This window comes from Engraulis encrasicolus, chromosome 15, assembly GCF_034702125.1.
Source record: "Engraulis encrasicolus isolate BLACKSEA-1 chromosome 15, IST_EnEncr_1.0, whole genome shotgun sequence".
In the NCBI taxonomy this organism is placed as follows: Eukaryota; Metazoa; Chordata; class Actinopteri; order Clupeiformes; family Engraulidae; genus Engraulis; species Engraulis encrasicolus.
The window spans coordinates 45,962,649-45,982,648 of NC_085871.1; the positions used below are offsets into that span (position 1 = coordinate 45,962,649).

At 42.1% G+C, this 20,000-nt stretch overlaps 1 protein-coding gene across 1 annotated transcript in view; it reads left to right on the top strand.

Moving 5' to 3' along the window:
* Window positions 1-4,203, top strand: part of ttll12 (tubulin tyrosine ligase-like family, member 12) — a 79,576-nt gene extending 75,373 nt beyond the window's left edge. The window contains exon 14 of the mRNA XM_063217550.1: window positions 4,002-4,203. Within this exon, the coding sequence (XP_063073620.1) occupies window positions 4,002-4,153 (152 nt within the window). The 3' untranslated portion in view covers window positions 4,154-4,203. The remainder of the gene's footprint in view (window positions 1-4,001) is intronic.
* Window positions 4,204-20,000: the final 15,797 nt, after the last annotated feature.

The window sequence follows — 20,000 nt, forward strand, 5'->3', positions numbered from 1 at the left end:
CGGCAATTTTTTTAAGTTTCAATTACTTCCATGGATATTTCGGGAGCAAATGATTGTTAAATTAAATAAAAACACTTCAAAACATTGCAAGACTGATACAGACTGATACAGAAAACAGCCAATAAATTGTTGCTCAGTATCTGACTACTTGTATTTCCTCATCATGGCTGAACATTTGCTTTGCGTTCAGTAGAAATGTAATGCATTGCAATGCATTGTAGAGTTGAATCGAATCGGATTGGATCTAATAGAATCGAATCGAATCGGATCTACTACCTCCCGAATCGTGATCGAATTGGATCGTGAGGGCAGTGCCGATCCACACCACTAGTATTCACAATAATTACCTGTCATATGGTACTGTATTATGCGACAAGCCTGTAATATGGTACTGTAATAGCCTGCCTCCCGAGCCATCTATGCCATCGACCTCATGCTCAAATGGGACAAAACACAACAAGGTATTGTAGTATTGTATACTCGTATTATAGTGTGGTAGTAAGATATTGCTGTGGAAGGTACTGAAATATTCACGAGAATCACCTGTAATATTCCATAGACCTCATGCTCAAATGGGACAAAATGTGCAATAAAAAACACTACTATGCAAGGTGCGGCCTCCTTCTTGAAACATTGAATTTGAAATTTGGGCCAGCACCCTCAGAGATTAATTAAGAGTGACGCCTGCTCCAAGAAGAAAATTAAAGGGTACAAAATGCAGCAAGGTACAGTAATATTCACGATAATTACCTGTAATATGCCATCGATGCTGAAATGGGACAAAACACAACAAGGTACTGTAGTATTGTATACTCTTATTGTAGTATGGTAGTAAGATATTGCTATGGAAGGTACTGAAATATTTACGAGAATCACCTGTAATATCCCATAGACCTCATAGACCAGACCTTATGCCTCACCCGTGCAAGGGGACAGCCCCCAATGGCGCCCGAAAGGGAAAAGTGCGGCGGGACGGTACCAAGCTCAGGGTACCTCAGTCATGGACAAGGATGGGGTAGAGCACTGGTTAAATACTCTCCCCACCACCCTGGCGGGAGTCAAAATAAACTTTCATGAAAAGGTCAAATTTGGCAATAGGCAATCCAGTTTCAATGAGCAGCATAGTTGCACTACCTTTTTTGGCCATTTCCTGCACAGTGCACCTTTAAATGTTCTGCACGGATGTGTATTTTATGTCCCTTTAACGCAGTGTTTCTCAAACTTTTCTTGCCATTCCCCCCTTCAGAAGAAGGGTGTCTGTCTGCACCCCCCTCGAGCAAAATGGTTACGAAAATATAAATAAATAGGCCTTCGTAAAGTTTATTAGAGCCTAATATACACGTATATGGCCTATGATGTTCTCTAAATATTGGTGAATAAATTAATGAACATATTGTGATTGTAAAGTGAATGTGTTGACTCAATGGCAAAGCAGAAAAGTATTAAAAAAGAAAAGCCTCCTGACTTCACGCGCCCCCCCTCCAATACCTCCGCGCCCCCCTAGGGGCCTTCCGCCCCACTTTGAGAAACACTGCTTTAACGGGAGCCAACTCAACTTAAATGCGTGGTGTGGTGATGCATGATGCATTTGGGGCAACTCAACCTAAATGTGTGGTGCGGTGATGCATGATGCATTTGAGACATTATTGACACAGCTGTTCAGAGCGATCTTTGCTGCTATGCAAATATTGGCATAGAAGGCCACCTGATTTTGTTCCATTTTACTTTTTCCATCTTGAAGCCCCAAGCAATGCACAATCAGTGCTCATGCAGTGCACAATCCTTAATTTCCCCCTGGGTATCAATAAAGTTCCTCTACTCTACAAGCAGTACGCAAGCTACACCCACTATTGATAGCTTTAAATCTAGACTCAAGACAAAGCTGTTCTCAGATGCTTTCCCCTAGCTTAAATTACATATCATTCTTTTTTTATTATTTTTATTTTTTATTTTTATGTTTATTTAATTTGTTTTATTTTATTTTATTATTATTTTTATCTTAATGTTTTAAATGATTTTTGACTCTAATTAATTTCCTTCTTTCTTCCCTGTTTCCTTTCATTTACATTTGTTAACTTTGTGAAGCACATTGAGTTGCACCTGTGTATGAAATGCGCTATATAAATAAACTTGCCTTGCCTTGCCTTACTCACGAGCAATTACCCTAGCGATACGCAATATATTCACATTCAAGGACTTAAACCAGTGGTTCTCAACCTTTTTTTAACAAACGCCCCCTTGGCCTCATCACAAGCCTTCCAACGCCTCCTTGACATAATCATTAGACTGACAACGCCCCCCTGTAGTATTAAAAAATAAGACTAATGCCCCCCAATGGCAACTAAGCACTTAGGCCCCCTCTCAGCTGTATCCTTCCTTCTCAATGCCCCCCTAGAGCTCCCCAACGCCCCCAGGGGGGCTGTACCGCCCCCGTTGAGAACCACTGACCTAAGCCAGTGTTTTCCAACCTTTTTTGTCTTGTGTACCCCCAAGCCTTTTCATTGTGCCATGAGTACCTCCTAAGTCAAGTTCTATATCGCTTTCTCCATCCCAACGTAACTAAGTTACATGTATTTGATAAAATGACATGTTTCCAAGTACCCCCTGCAGTGTGCTCGCGTACCCCTAGTGGTACACGTACCCCTGGTTGAGAACCACTGACCTAAGCAATGTACAAGCAGTGCACAAGCCTAGTGGTATGAGACCCAGTGAACCACAGAGCGCTCAGCCAGTCTGCACTACACTACAGGGCCTCGGTACAGACTCGCTGTGGGGTGGGGGTGCGGGGAAATAATCTTCTAAAAAGACTTGCAAGCTACATGATGAAAGACAACATTTACGCAATTACCCTACAGACGCAACTCATCCCCTCTCTCTTTTCCAATATGTTAGCTTTGTTTGAATGTCCATTGAAATAAAAAAGACATTACAAATTAATCAGACAGTAGAGAGTGATGGAGAAGAGGATCAGGGGTCTCCACCAGTCATAGTGAAAGAGGAAAGAGGAAAGAGGAACAGACTACTAAAGGTCATGTTAAAAATATACTAAAGGTACAAGGGTCTACTGACTGAATAGTGCGAGTGCCTCAAATTAGTGTGAGTGGTTGGGGGTATGCGGGGAAACAATCTTCTAAAACGACTTGCAAGCTACAGGATGAGAAACAACATGTTTGCATTGCTTGAACATCCTTTGACAGAAAAAGATATTACAAAAACAAAAGATCTGACCGTAGGGAGTGATTGAGAAGAGGATTAAGGGTCTTGACCAGTCATAGTGCAAGAGGAACAGAAAAGGTTGTACTAAAGGCCATGCTAAAGATATACAGTACTTAAGGTACAACAGTCTACTCATTACTCTGAATAGTGCGACTGCCTCAAATGAAAACACTACATTACATTACATTTAGCTGACACTTGTATCCAAAGCGACTTATTTAGGTTCAGGGTATTGGTTATAGGCCCTGGAGCAATGTGGGGTTAGGTGCCCCGATTCTGGCCCGGATCATTTGCCGATCCTTCCCCATCTCTCTCTCTCCCAACTCGCTTCCTGTCTCTCCTCCACTGTGCTATCGAAAAAATAATAAAGGCTTTAAAAAAGTATTTATTTGTTGTTGGTACAAATCAGGCTTTACAAGTAAATGGACTTTGTTTTTGTTTTTGTGTTTTGCAGGTGAGCGTATCATGACACCCCAGATTCTTTTTTTATTATTATTTATTTGTTTATTTGTTTGTTTGTTTGTACACCTTGGTCTTTACATTGTTGTTTGTTTCTTGTTTGTTGTGTTTTTCAGGTGAGCGTATCATGCGCCCCCAGATCATATTGATTAATTAATTAGTTAGTTATTTTGTTTATTTATTTATTTGTACAAATAAATCTTTACAAGTAAATGTAAAGGTAAGCGTATTATGAGGTCCTAGATTCTACTCATCCGTCCATCCATCCATCTATCTTTTCTTTGACTCATTTATGTTGTTTGTTTGTTGTTTGTTGTGTTTTTCAGGTGAGCGTATCATGCGCCCCCAGCTCCTGGAGGTTAACTTCAGTCCCGACTGTGAGCGGGCCTGCAAATACCACCCCGACTTCTACAACCACATGTTCCAGACGCTCTTCCTAGACGACGCAGACAGCTGCCCTGTCACACAGATCCTCTAACACACTCACACACACACACACACACACACACACACACACACACACACACACACACACACACACACACACACACACACAGGGAGACAGACAGACAGACACACACACACACACACACACACACACACACACACACACACACACACACACACACACAGAGGGACACACAGACCCAGGGAGACACACACACACACACACACACACACACACACACACACAAAATAGACAGGGGTCGACAAACGGGTCAGTGGGCCCAGCCCGGCCCGGCGCTCATCACACACACACACACACACACACACACACACACACACACACACACACAGCCAACGGCGGGTCAGTCACATATTGGTTTCTTTGACTTTGCTCTGGGCCTGGCTAAAGCTGTCAGTGGCCCTCATAAGCACACACACACACACACACACACACACACACACACACACACACACACACACACACACACACACACACACAGGCTGACTGGGTGACAAACAGGTTAGTTGTCCCGGGCCCAGGAAGACAGGGGGGGCAAATTGGGTCCTCATTACATTTTATGTATTAGGTGTGGGGGCCCTTTCCTTGACTTTGCCTGTCAACGGCGCACACACACACACATACACACACACACACACACAAACACACACACACACACACACTCATCTTGTCATTGTGAAAATTAAAATAAAATTATATATGTTGCCACAGAAAACCCCACTGTAGTATCTGCGTGTTTGTTTTCGATACAATTAAACGAATATCAAATAGTTGAACACCAAATAGTATGATTGTAGGTAATGGAGTGAGCCATAATATCTTAGAAAAGTTAATAGGAATAATATTGTAGGAAAGCAGATGGGCAGTGAGAGGGGGTGGTCTATCTAAAAAAAAAAAAAATGCCCGGGTTAGAATTGTTCTCCCAGTCTAGCCCAGGCCAGTGTTGCTAGATGTGTCTGACCAAATCCCGCCCCAAAAGCTTCTCAAAAACCCGCCAAAATGTGCGAAATTCCGCCCAAATTCAACAATTTACATTGACTTTTATGATGGGCCCAAAATGGCTGAAAAAAATGCCAAATGGCCAATTTTCCCTGTTTTTACCCGCAGACGTTCATCCCAAGTCGCCCAATTGGGCGGGCACCCGCCCAATCTGGCAACACTGGCCCTGACGGAGTGTGATTGAGATGCCTTAAGCATCTACCGTATGTGCCGTTCATCAAGCCAGAAACCCTCCACAGATGAATTAATTGATTGATTGATTGATCTGATTGAGTGATCAAAAGTGATTGATTAGCGAAACTAGCAGTGATACTGCATTAGAATCGTCTTTGATGAAGAAATTGAAAAGTTGAAACTTACAGGACAATGAAACCAGCAGTGATACTACGTACATTAGAATCACCTTTGAAGAAGCTGAAAAGTTTAAACTTTCAGGACAATGAAACCAGCAGTGATACAGCGTTAGAATCAACTTTGAAGAAAACTGTGAAATTGAAACTTGGAAGACAATGACCAATTGTCTTATAAATCAGGGGTGTAACACCAAATTTGGGGCCCAGTACAATCTCTTTTATGGGCCCCCCAAGATTATTTTCCATGGAACATTTTCCATAGGAGGGCCCCCGGGGGGGCCCAGGTGGGCTGGGGGGCCCTAATGAGTCAGGGTTTCCCCCCCCCCCCCCCCCCCCCCCCCTGTTCCACACCACTGCTTATAAATACTGTACAGAATATTCATTATATGACAGTCATAGTCATTGACTGTGTAGGAGCAATTTCATTTTATATTTCGAGCACTTTTTGCAGTTCAGTGTTTTTGGTTTCAGTGAAGGTGACCGTGAGAAGACTGTGACTGTGTCAAAACACTGTCATTGCCACAGTCATGAATGAGTCATAAACATTATGTCAATGCAGAGACGTGCGGTCAGGGTAGGCAGGGTAGGCAGTGCCTACCCTGGGATAAATGTCTTAAAAATAAAAACTAACACGTGTTTAAAAAAATATTCTTCAGAGTTCACATAGGCCTACACAACAATAACATTGATTCAGCATAAATTATGAGCTGTTTAAAGTACAGTATACACAGGACAACGATCAAAAACCTAAGTAATCGCACGAAGCAAAGCGCTCAGGCTTGGGCAGGTTGCCGTGGCAACGCGCAGTCCCGGCTGGTAGCAGAGACAGGCTGAAATCAGAGCTTTCGAATGCCAGCCAGGCAGCCCGGTAAGGCTCGCTTTTCCTCTGCCTACCCTGCCTTCAATGCTGTCAATGTAGAAGTTTGCGCATGCGTATTAAGTTGTCACATAGCTTGTCAATGGGACTAAAAGCAGAGCCTTTACTCTGTGGCGGGAGTATGTGAGCCAATCACAGCGCCCAAAATGAAAAATTGTTACAATTCAGGTAGTAGCCAATTTCTGCCCTACAGGCAGCTATGATAGCAAACAACTAGCAAGGCAAGGCTTGTTCAAATCTCTAGCCGTATCGGAAAGAAAACATGGCAGTCTTTGGCTTTTTGTCTTTATTATTTTTTTTAAAAATGCCGAGAAGTAGCAAGAAAGACGGTTAAAGTGACAGACAGCTGAGCCGTTTGCAATCGCTGCATTGTGGAAATATTCAACATCAGATGGGTAGCAGCTTCAAGTAGTTTGCACTGGGACAAAATGTCTTCATCATGTCAACCACCCCGGGCTTTTAATGGAACTAGCTTGCATGAAAAACACAGCCTACTTGTGATTCTGCTTTAAGGTAAGATTCATCTAATTATTATGCTGCGGGTAGCCTTTTAACATGAACATGCTCAAGTTTGTTCGTGGTGCCTTTTGTTGTCACCGTTTGTCAGGGTGTTGACATTGAAGATTGGTTGTGCGGTGGTGGACATGAATAGACCGTGTGTGTGTTAATATCGACGCGAGATTGTTTTTTTGAGCGTACGACATGACTCCATTTCCCTAATTTATTATGATGATGACTACGCAATGCGTGAGTTGTGTGGAGCCTGTTAGCAAGTGCAGCTGCGTTCTTTTGAAGTGCGCGGTGTGCGAGTTGAGATCAACGTGGAACAGGACGATTGACTGGGGATGGTTTCTCGGAGTGCTTCCGCACTCACAAATTGACTTTATTTGAAACACCTTGCACAACCGTAGCTGAAGTGTTTGAGAATACTATCACGCACAAGGATGAGTCTCAGAAGTGGTTTCGTTGGTTTACTCGATACTGTCTGAATGCACGGGTCATGTTTGCAAGCAACCCGCCCCCTTGCCTACTTTCCTTCTTGTCTGTGAGTGTTTGATTATCAGCACAAAACGCGGCAGTGAGGCAGGAGCTGTTACCTAGGTTGGTTTATTGCTAAATGTAAATCGTTTCCCCCTCACATGCTATGGTGTGATTCACAGTTGGTGAACTAGACATTTTATCTTCAAAAGTAGGCTACACTGTGCCACCCTCCATCCATGTGAAACGCCCTGGCATTTGCAACAGAATAAACAGAAGAGCAACAAAATCAACTGCTAAAGCCAAAAGTTAAAGCTTTTCCCCCAAAATGTTGTAGCTTTCTAAATTATTATTGTAAAATGTAGGCCTACAGGTCCTTAAAGGTGTACAAAGTATGGGTCCTGGAGCTAATTTGGCAATTTGGCAAAACAAATAATTGTAGCTGGCCTTTTCAAGAAATTGAAATTATGTTTTCACTTATTGTTTCAGATTTAGGTCTACTGACAATGTCCAAATGTCTAAATAGTGTAGCCTATTTACTTATTTAGTTATTAGAGCTGTGGTGGTTAAGCACTGATGGCATCTTATAGCCTACTTTATATTTACAGTATTTAGAGAAACATAGGCCTACTAATTTGTTGCACATTAAAGAAAATATCAGCATGTTTATGTGAATAGGCCTATTTGCCTATTCAAACCATACCTTGTGGCATAAGGCCCCCCTCTCTCTCACACACAGCACACACACACACACACACACACACACACACACACACACACACACACACACACACACACATTTGTAAAAGTTTTTAGCTGATAGTGACTCTCCAGATTTGGTTAAAATGCAGGAAATTGCATCTAAGAAATACATTTTTTTCTGGGGGAGGACCGAACCCACCGTTAATATATATATATATAAATAGATATATATTCTATATTTACTGCCTACCCTACCATACCCTTCACTGCACGTCACTGTGTCAATGTCATAAACGTGTTATGGTCATGAAAATGTGTCATTGTTAGGACTGTCTTTTAGGGCTGGGACGATTAATCGACTAATCGTGACTAATCGACTATAAAAATTAGTCAGCATGAATTTTCATAGTCGACTAATCGTTTAATTTAATTCAGTGCTTTTTTACTTACTTTTCTAATGCTTTATTACTTTATTGAAACCTAAAATAGCCCAGCACACATGGGCGGCGCTATTAAGAGGCTAGGGGAAGCTTAGCTTCCCCAAACTTGTCATAAGAAATAAATAAAATGAAAAAATAAAATCACGTTTTTTTTATATCCAGCGATGGAGTGTCGCAGGCATACACAAGGAAACAGAACGAGGGTTCCCTGCTGAAGTGCCTATCCACCTTGTCAGTAGATCTAGCCTCGTTGCGGCGATGTCATGCTGCGGTCAACCAATCAGGTGTCAGTTCTACTGGCTTCAACAGAGCCAGGCGATGAGGCGGGCTCGTGGCTTATGATATGAAATGAAATCTGGAATGTTTAATATCTTGATAAAGCAATGACCTCTAGAATAAATTGGGATTCCACTACATTTCATTTATAGATCATTCGTTTTTTTCCACCAGCCATAGGTCACAATGTTGACATTTTCCTCTTTAGCATTCGTTATTCAACCCCACTACATCTATCAAATGGATAGCCTATTTGGCGAATCTAAATGGATATTTTGCCTCTATCTTCAAGTAACAGGAATTGACAGGACAGAATAAGGTAGGAAATTTGTTTTCCCCTTGATGTGCTCGCCGAAGCGCTAAGTTTAGCCTACTATTTGGTGGCAATTTTGTTGTCAATGTTGTTATCGATGTAGTTGTCTGTCTTCCGTTTAACTTGCCATCACAAAGCAAAACACCTGTGCTAGCTGTCACCAAGCGAACACCACTTTCAAAAATGCACACCTTTCCTGAATTCATGGTGGCCTGCCAGGGTGGTTTAGTTACCATATGTAATGTGATGTGTGTATATTCGCTTGTGTTTGTTGGGCGTCTGCGTGTGACTGGAGTGGACAGTGTACAGTGCGAGGCAGCGAGAACAGTGTCTGGCTGCGCAAGCTACTTATTTGTAGAACCTAGTAAGCTAACATTTAGCTCCACTAGACAAGCTACATCCAATAGAATTATTAAGCTAGTTACAACCATCTGGAAATGTAGCGAACTACATTACAAGCTACTTCAACTAGAAATTCAAAATTATAGCATATTTGCATTATTTGGGCTGCAAAACTGACATCTGAAGACAGCCTGTTGGATATGAGAGCCCCATATGATATTTTTGGGCATGGTATGGTCAATCAGCTGGCTTTCCTGTCTTCCCCCCGTGTGTGCGCATTTTGCCTCGTCATTAGTTTTGCGAGTTTGATTGCGAGTTTTGATACCGGTCTGAGGTAGTGACTTAGCGCATGAAAATGTCAATAGAAACAAAGGTGTGGACAGTCGGGTATATGATTTGATTGCTCGAGACATATTTGGGAGATAATAGTCCATGGTCTGGCAAATAGCCGTCTTCCTCTCCTGCCTCCAGTGTGTGTGTGTGCGTGCGTGTGTGCCTGTCGCCTTTGAGAGTTCCATTGGCGCACGAGCATGAAGACCCTAGTTGCGCATGGAAATGTTCCGTTTTATTTGTTCGTCATTTTGTTTCAACATCATATAATGTCATGCAGATAATATATCAAAAGTCGCGGTAGGGCCTCAGTGCCCCAGACCCTCCTACCACCACAGTTTCTCCGATGACGTTTGCCCCCCCCTCCCCCCCCCCCCATTTTTTTTTTTAATTTTTTTTTTTTAAAAAAGCTTCCCCAAGACTCTTGCTGTAGCGCCGCCTATGCCAGCACATATGAATTGAACGTTGTATATCACAGTAAATAAGCTACTATCATGATTTAAAGATCATTGTGAGCTCAGGGACCTAATTTTAACGGTTTCTTTCGATTTTTCCCAATTTCCTTGAAGATTAAAGTGCTAGAGTACTTGAAAAATCAATCGTTTGACTAATCGACTATTCGCAAAAAATAGTTGATTGATTAATCGGGAGAAAAATAATCGTTTAGGACAGCCCTACTGTCTTTACCATAACCATAATAATGGCTGTTACGTAAAGGCAAAAGTCACAAAATCATTATGATTTGGATATTGTGTCTTATGACATGTCCATGACTGTGTTATGACACTATTATGATTAGGGCTGGGTATTGCAGCCATGTTCCTGTATCGATTTGATTTCGATTCTTAGGGCTTTGAATCGATTAATCACGATTCAATTCGATTCGATTTGATTCATTCCGAATCGATTCAATCCGTTCCCTTCTTGGTGCCAGGATTTCCCCCAAAAGATGCTGTTGCCTATTTTTATATAAAAATGTCAAAGGGCTGTGGCTTGACAGTGTTAACAGATTGCTAATTTGTATTAAGTAGGCCTCGGCCTAATTGACTAATACCTACTGGGTATTTTCCATAGACCTAAAGTAAACAAAAAGAAAAAGAACCAAAAAATCGATTTTGTGCCCTGTGAATCGATCATGTGAATTTTAAATGATATTGATCGATTAAATCGATTATTTTCCTCCGTCCCAATTATGATACTGTCATGTCATACATATGACGCCGGCGTCAAGTAGAGTACAGTAGAGTAGAGTATCGTTTATTGATCCCAGGGGGAAATTAAGGTGTCAAGTAGCATACAGACACATACATAAATAAAGGCATTGCTCACGAGACATTACACACATACTTAGACATAAAATTACCATATATATCTCACTGTTAAACACATACTTAGACATACAATAACCATATATAGCTCACTGTTACATACATGGGCGTAATTTCCACGGGGGTTAGGGGGGTTTTGACCCCCCCAGACTTCAAACCCTGACAATATAACCCCCCTTATATAATTGTACAACCCTCCCTATATAATTACAGTACTTGTCTTGCATGCACAACTTAACCCATTTTATGTAAAATAGTGAAAAATAGTTTCGTTCAGTTATGTTTAATCATGTTGTAATGTAACCCCCCCTGCCCCCCTTGGTATTCCCCAAATCTGCGTTAGTTGTGTAGAATCAATGGGGGAGGTAGATGGACACTCCCAACTGAGATCGCTCCCGGACGTGTAGTCCCAGGTGTTTCTATCACTCCCGGACGTGTAGTCCCACCCGATTATATTTCACGTATTATCATACACTGCCACATACAAGCAATTTAGGGTTAGGGTTAGGTTTAGGGTTAAGGTTAGAAACAAAAAACTAACATCAAAAAGATAACTAGCTCCGTTATATGGCGGTGGGATCGATAGTCTGGCTAGTGGGAGCGAGCCGACCGGGGAGCGTCCTGCGTTGGGAGCGACAATCAGGGAATCTCTCAATGGGTAATCCTCTTCTCCACTATCCCAAATTCAAACTGATTAGCGATCAGCTTTATCAAGTATTGAGCAATTGTTTTTTTCTACTTTTAACTTGCAATTGCCACATGATCATGCGTGGATGCGTCTTTGGCACAAGAGACATTATTTCCGAGTGTTTTGAGAACCTATTGTAGGCCTACCACTGCCTTTCTGCCTGTCAGTTAGTTATATAGCTATTTTATGCTAGGTTACGACAGACAGCTAGTTCAATAACACTGGACGTGGCTGGCTATTTTGGACGTTGATGGCTAGCACTTGGGATATTTACTCCCTCAAACCAACACATTTTGTGAAACCCTAGCAATCGGACGTCTGTTTGTTTTATTTCACGTCATTTAAGTAGTTTTTGGTTACCCCCTGTCCAGTTGCCTGCGTGATTTCCTATGATAGTATCCACTTCAAATGAGAAGCTTGTTCAATGCAGCTGAACCAAAATGCCTGTAAGTTTTTTGACACCAATAGTAAACACATCCATTTTAAATAAGATGTATTGTGGCATTATATTTTGTTTTCAAAATCGCATTTGTTGACAACAGCCAAGCGATTACAGTTTGTTTCGCCAGTGAAGTAATGAAGAGAGAGACACGAGAGAGGGTTGGGGAGACAAGGGGTTCCTTCCTCGCGTGACACTATGCGTGGCTGTGCTTGGAGTGAGACAGAGGAGGTCCTCTCAATATTTTTGTCGCCAGTCGCCACTGTATATTTAGTTATAAAAAAACAACAACAGTCAATTGTATAAATAATGGGTATGGGATATTATGTAGCCAGCAGGCTACTTTAATTTCTACCACAGCAACTTTCTTCTGATCATATGATTAACAACATGGCGAACAGCAGACAAGAGATCCTATTTGTGCAGCATCCTGATTAGTGATTGATGGTTGGGATATGTCATTCATATTTGGCACTGCATCAAAGATTTTATCAACCATCTCTGACTGTAGCTTTCTTCTGATCATATGAATTAGGCCTACTAAGCAAAGGGTAGGAATGTTTTTAATTAATTAATTAATTCATTAACTCATCTTTGCTTTATTGCTATATGCCACATTACAAATGGAGATTTTCTGACAGCTTGACTTTAGCCTGATTGGGAAAATGCATTCTCTAAAACTCTGATGTGAGTTTGCTGCCAAGCCATTTGAACATTAACTGAGGTTTTTTTTATATCAGGTTCAAAAACTTGATTGTGCAGGTCACCAAAGAGAGATCCAAGGCCAAGGAGGTACAGGTGATGAGAGAGAGACGGGTGTCCAGAGAGAGAGACGAGGAAGCACAGATGAGAGGGAGAGAGAAGGAGGTGACAAAGGAGGTGAACCAGTTCAAGAGATAGAGTATGAAGGTGTCAGAGGAGGTGCAGCAGTTGAAGGAGAGAGAGGCAATGGAGGAGATGTAGCAGTTGAGCAACAGAAAGGAGGTGATGGAGGAAGTGCATCAGTTGAAGACAGAGGGAGAGAACGAGGCGAAGGAGAATCGGATGACCAAAAACAGGGAGAGAGAGTACAGAGAGAGACAGCGCAGGAGGCACAAATGACCAGGTAACATACATAACTGTACATGCAAATACTGAAGAAAACTGTTTAGCCATTTAATTCATTTAGATGGAAATCTTGACCCCCCCAATTGTCAGCATAAAGTTACGCCCTTGGTTACATACATTTACCCAGGCATATCTCTCACACTCCCTCTCTCTCACACACACAAACACACACACACATACACACACACCAAAAATAATAATAAAATAAAGTGTCCACAGTGTCGCATGTGCCTTAGCTGAGAAGTGAATTAAACGTGAGCCCAACTGGGAAACTCCAGCTCCCATTGTCATGGTGACTCAGTACTCCACAGCACACAAGTGCACACAGGCACACAACGAAATTGTATTTATGCCTCACCCATGCAAGGGAGCAGCCCCCGATGGCGCCCCAAGGGAGCCGTGCTTTGGGACGGCACCATGCTCAGGGTACCTCAGTCGCGGGGGAGGATGGGGGAGAGGGTGGTGGTGGGTAAGTTGTTACCAGTGGCAGAGGTGAGGGGCTGGAGCGGGGAGTAGAGGCAGTAGGGGTTTGTGAGCCTGCTGTGTCCATCAGTGGGGGTGCTATGGCAGAGTTGTAGATGGTGGGAGTGGAGACCATACAGTAGGTAGAGCTGGGGGATGGGTGGATGTAGTGTCCATGTGTTTGACACAGGTAGCGCATTCAGGCCGACTGAGAACCGTGCTGGAGCCCGTTCCCGCACCTAATCGCGAACCAGCCGTCGTGTTCACGCCACAGATATTTGCGTTCGCGAACCGGAAAATTGGTTCGCAATGCGAACCGCAAAATACTAGGTTTTTCCAAAAATTCTGAATCAAACGAAGATATCGCAAACCACGCCCACTCAATGAAAAAGCGTGTGCTCAAGTTGGGTCTCCTAAGGGGGCGTTGTCCCCTACTTCTTCTTCTCTTTTTGAGGTGTTTGCGCAAGACGTGCGCTACCGCCATCTACGGCGCTAAGGGGACTTCATTGATTCTCAACCTCAGGACTCCGAAGGTCTCCTAACCGAAGGTCTCCTAAAGGGGCGTTCACCCGACATAAAGTGGATACCGGAAAGGAAACAAAATGACGCTTCTTGGTTACATCCACTTTCTTTGGTTTTTCTCTGCGAACCGTGACGACAGCGTGGTCGTCAGCAGATTCATCCGGGTAACACAGTCACGTGCGGAAAAAAATCAGAGCCCGGTATGAACACTGGCGGTTCGCAGACAAACACTTTAGTGCCGAACGTAACTGGTGCGAGCACCGACACCGGCTCCGTTCTGGTCGGCCTGAAAGCCATAAGGGTGGAGTGTCGCTGAGAGTGGGGTGGGGGGGTTAAGAGTGGGGGGGTTCAGAGTGGGGCTACAAGTCTGATGCTTCAACCAGAGAGAGTAGAGAGAGAGAGGTTCCATTAGCCCATTGTTTCCTGGTTCTATTATTGGGGGGGAAATCCCCCTTTAGGCAGACCTAGGCAGACCTGAGGACTGTTCTATTCAATGCTAGGAGTATTATGACACGACCCTTTAGGCAGACCGGAACCTGGTCACGTTAGGTGCCCATAGAAACCTATTATGTTGGCATATCTCTATAGGCCTACTTAAAGAATCTCTGGTAATAGTGGCTCAACTGCTTACCCTACCCACGACTGCCCTAAAATGGAACCCTTCAATTTGTTCCAGGACTACACCCTGTGTTTGGCCTGACAGTCTCAAGTTCAAGTTCAAGTAGCTTTTATTTGTCCCAGTTGGGCAATTGTCTTGCAGCAGTAGTAGGCTAGTACACAGACACATACACACACACACACTTCCATAATACATTAAGAACACATAATAGGTAAAGGATAAGGGATTAAAAATAATAAATAGTGCATGAATAAATACATTTTATCTTAGGAGTTGCACAGAGTAAGATTTGAAAATATAAAAGTGCTGGAGGAGTGAGGTTCACAGTATAAATTAAGTAAATAAAGTATTATTTTATAAATAAAGTTAATTTATAAATAAAGTATTATTATTATTATTATTATTATTATTATTATTATTATTATTATAAAGACCTGCCTTAAAGATAAATACATATATAAATACACACCTGACCTATGGCTATCTGCGCTTCTTAGTGGAATTTAGCAACTGGATGGCAGAGGGTATAAAAGATATCTTGGCTTTTGTGGTAGATTGTAGGTGATGCTATAAGACGAAAAACATAATAAAGAAATAATAAATAGCCTTTTATCTTTAAAATTAGTTTTAAATGACAAGAAAACCAAATATATGATCTTTGCAAGGAGCCGAAGGAATATCCCTATTCCACCTCTTCTCACCTTGCAGGGCAGCTCCATCGAGTTGGTTTCCTCTTATAAGTACTTAGGTTTTGTGTTAGAGGAGGACTTGTCTTTTAAGCTTCATGTTAAGCAATTGGTGTCAAAGCTAAAATTAAAGTTGGGGTTTTATTACAGAAACAGTGCTTGTTTCTCACAATCTGCAAGAAGGAAGTTGGTAGAAGCTACATTTTTACCTGTTTTAGATTATGGGGACATTTTTTATAGAAATACCACCAAGGCACTTTTACAATCACTTGACTCTACTTATCACTCTGCTTTAAGATTCATCACTAGAAGAAAGCATTCTACGCACCATTGTGTGTTGTATGACCTAGTAGGCTGGCCATCACTAGATTTTAGACGTCATAAACATTGGCTTTTATTCGTATACAAGGCCTTAGTTGGCCAGCTCCCCTTGTATATACAGAGCCTTTTATCTTTTAGCAGTCAAGGATACAACCTACGCTCAAGTAGCTACATTGTTTTAAATGTCCCCATGATAAAAACAGAATTTGGTAAAACTGCTTTTATTCATTGTGCCCCAACTCACTGGAATGAACTGCAGAAATCTCTTAAGCTTGCTGTTTTTATGTCTGTAGCTGAGTTTGATCTTAATGACACATTTAAATCTGTCTGCACTTGTTTTTAATATTTTAATCTCCTTCTAATGTTGTTTTATGTTTATTATTTTATGGTTTTTATTGTGTAATTTTATCTCTTTATCCATATTGATTTGTTCTGTTTTGTCTGTGTCCTGTCTGTAAATGTAACTGTTATGTGTGCTGCCGCCTTGGCCAGGGCTCACTTGTAAAAGAGAATTTTATTCTCAATGTGATTTTATTTCCCTGGTAAAATAAAGAAAGAAAGAAAGAAACATAATAAAGAAATAAGCAGGCATATGTGTTGGATGACTATGCGGCTCTTAGGGGCCTAAAGGAAACTTCTATTTGTGGTTTTGAGCAGGCCCTGGGCCACCCATGTAGCCGTGAACTTTGGATACCCTCCGGACGGGGTGCTCATACCAGCATTCTAGAGTATACGTTTATGTTTAGAGTAAGACCCGTTTGTCAAACAACTGTCTTGCCTGTCGTTTGGGCTGGTGGTCCCCCAGAGGACCCATAGTACCCATAGTAGCAGGGCCTAAGAGCAGAGGCGGGGAGAGAGTACAGATAGCTATATCTGCCTCAGATAGCGCCAGCACCTAAAGAATCAGGAGTATTAGTGTTTCCTGACCCCTGTGGGTCCACAAACATCAAGGACTAATAGAATAATAGTTAATTCACTATTAGAATCAGTGATACAGGGAAAGAGGATCACAAGACCACATGCACACGCGTATACACAAGGCATATTATGCACACACTTGCACATACTCATACATGTCACCCGCACGGAATTCCACTAATGTGAATTAGTCCAAGGGTACGGTACACAAAAGGCAACACGGGTGCCGGTCCATATATGGTGCCGGTCCATGTAATTCCTGTGGATTGTATGTTGTTGGTGTGTGCAGGTATGTGCAAGTGTTCAAATGACACCATGACATTGTATGCCACGTACCAGGGGTGAAGGCCTAACTCGAGGTGAAGCAAAACCACATATGGTTGCATATTTTTAATGCTAAAGATAGGACGGAAATCCTCCATTGTAAACTTTCGCAATTACCCCAAGACGTCATAGTGTCGGGGGTTCCATAGGGTATATATTCTGGCGCTTTGCCAGTTGGACTTCAGATCACTTTGCGAACGATACTTCACGTACTGTATCTGAAGCAAGCTGTTCTCGGGTTGGCCAACTCTTCACTCTTGGTACGCTGGTGGCTGTTAGCAAGGTCTTTGAAGACAATAAACTCAACAACAACGACTGCTGAAACACTGTGTGGGCTGAAATTCTTCCAAAACGCGGCGACGGGACCGGGCTCTGAGCCACCCCACTTAGGGGGCCTGAGGGGCTCGATTTACGGCGAGAAACCTCTACACTTTTTAGCATGTAGGCCTTGTGTGGGATTTATGTTATGTGCATGCTTTATAATGCCCTGCTTTTATCTGCATTCGTGTGTGTATCTGTGTCTGTGTCTGTGTCTGTGTCTGTACCGGTATTTTTCTTTGATCTTGACAGCAGGCTTATATTAATTATATGCATGCTGTGTAAGGCCCATGCTTGTGTGTGTGTGTGTGTGTGTGTGTGTGTGTGTGTGTGTGTGTGTGTGTGTGTGTGTGTGTGTGTGTGTGTGTGTGTGTGTGTGTGTGTTGCAGAGTATCTTTCTCTCTCTCTCTCTCTCTCTCTCTCTCTCTCTCTCTCTCTCTCTCTCTCTCTCTCTCTCTCTCTCTCCCTTTCTCTCCCTTTCTCTCCCTTTCTCTCTCTCTCTCTCTCTCTCTCTCTCTCTCTCTCTCTCTGGTCATTTATCTCTTAAATGACAAACATCGGCGGAGGCCTCAGAAATATCATGTTCAGTTCAGGTTGGTTTATTTTATTTGGTTAACTTTGGGCGCCCTTTACAGGGCATTGTATACGTAATTTGACAAGACAAACTGATAACAGCTACACCCGTCTCCAAAAGAGTTGTCGCCATCCATCTGTTTGGAATAACGGCTAATAACCTGACTTTCAATTAATCACTTGGCTTCAGAAGTCACTCATATGAAAGCTACAACCCTCCCGAATGAAAATGTATGTACAAAAATAAATGTCATGCACCAAAGAAAGATTGACCCTTTATTGAACACAGACAGGGCAGATTTTCACAAGACAAAAGTTTTGTCGCCTATCGAACATAATGTGAAAATGAGCAGATAAGTCACTTTAAAATACTTCAAATACGCAGATCGGGTGTCATATTTAATCACTGAATTACTCTGACCTCTCCAGAAAATCAACTTTGGCCTTAAGTGTATGTTTAGGGTCATTGTAAGCAACACAATGAAAATCAATAAAGATCAATGAGAGATGGTGACATATTCGCTATTCATAGAGCAATACATGTTTAACTTCATGATTTAATCAATGATAAAAGCCCTCAAACACCTGCAGCATGCATGCAGCTCCTCATAAGAGCTGTATCTGTACCATGTTTCACTTTAGGCACCATTTCTCTTTCTTTTTTCTTTTTTTTTCTAAACCCAACCACCACTTCCCCCTTATGAAAGTATTTTTTTTGGCTTGGCTTTCATGCATTCACTTGTCTTTTTTTTTCTTTTTTTTTTTTAATTCGTGTTTTTCACAGTTAGAGTAAGCAAAAGCATCTGTTAGCACTGATGGACAGTGTCATGTTGGACGTCTTTGACCCAAACATGCAGTCTGAAATAAGCCACCTGTGCCTTTGCTGATAATACCGTCCAGGGAGTGCTGAGAGAAATGTTTGCAGGCAGAGTTGTCACCTCTGCCCTGAGAAAAAAATTGAATAGAATGTGTTCAATGTAGCAATAAAACTAGGGGTTGTATGAAAGGTGCAATTATCTGAAGTAGGCCACCAGTGCTGAGAGAAACGTCTGCAGCAAGGGTTGCCACCTCTGTCTAAGAAATCATTTCAAACTCAATCGACCTATTAGATTTTGGTTTCATTGTCCCAGAAAGTATGTTATTTTGGCTACTACTAATCACAATCATATGGTCCACGAAGGCCATGTTTCAATGGGTGTTTATTTCATGCTAGAAAGGCTCTTTGTTATTGCTACTACTTATCCTGTGGATCGTAGTCATGTTCTAGCCATCCAAGGCCATGAGAATTAGCAGAATACGTAGAATGTGTTCAATGTAGCAATAAAACTAGTTGTTGCATGAACGGGTCAAAGACGTCCAACATGTCCTTCAGTGCAACGGATACTTTTGCTTACTGTAAATGCAAAAAAAGAGATTTTTTAAATTATTTTTTGGCTTGGCTTTCATGCATTCACTTGTCTTTTTTTTTTATTCATGTGTTTCACAGTTACAGTAAGCAAAAGCATCTGTTAGCACTGATGGGCAGTGTCATGTTGGACGTCTTTGACCCAAACATACAGTCTGAAATAAGCCACCTGTGCCTTTGCTGATAATACCGTCCAGGGAGTGCTGAGAGAAGCGTCTGCATGCAGAGTTGCCACCTCTGCTCTGAGAAAAAAATGGAATAGAATGTGTTCAATGTAGCAATAAAACTAGGGGTTGTATGAAGGTGCAATGATCTCAATCGACCTATTTGATTTTGGTTTCATTGTCCCGGAAAGTATTCCTGAAAAATAATTTCAGAACATTTCAAACTCAATCAATCTTTTTGGTTGTACGCAATGGTATCTTTCTGGGGGTGTAGGGGGGTGTGGGGGGGCATATCTTGTCTCTGTTATTTTGGCTACTACTAATCACAATCATATGGTCCATGAAGGCCATGTTTCAATGGGTGTTTTTTTCATG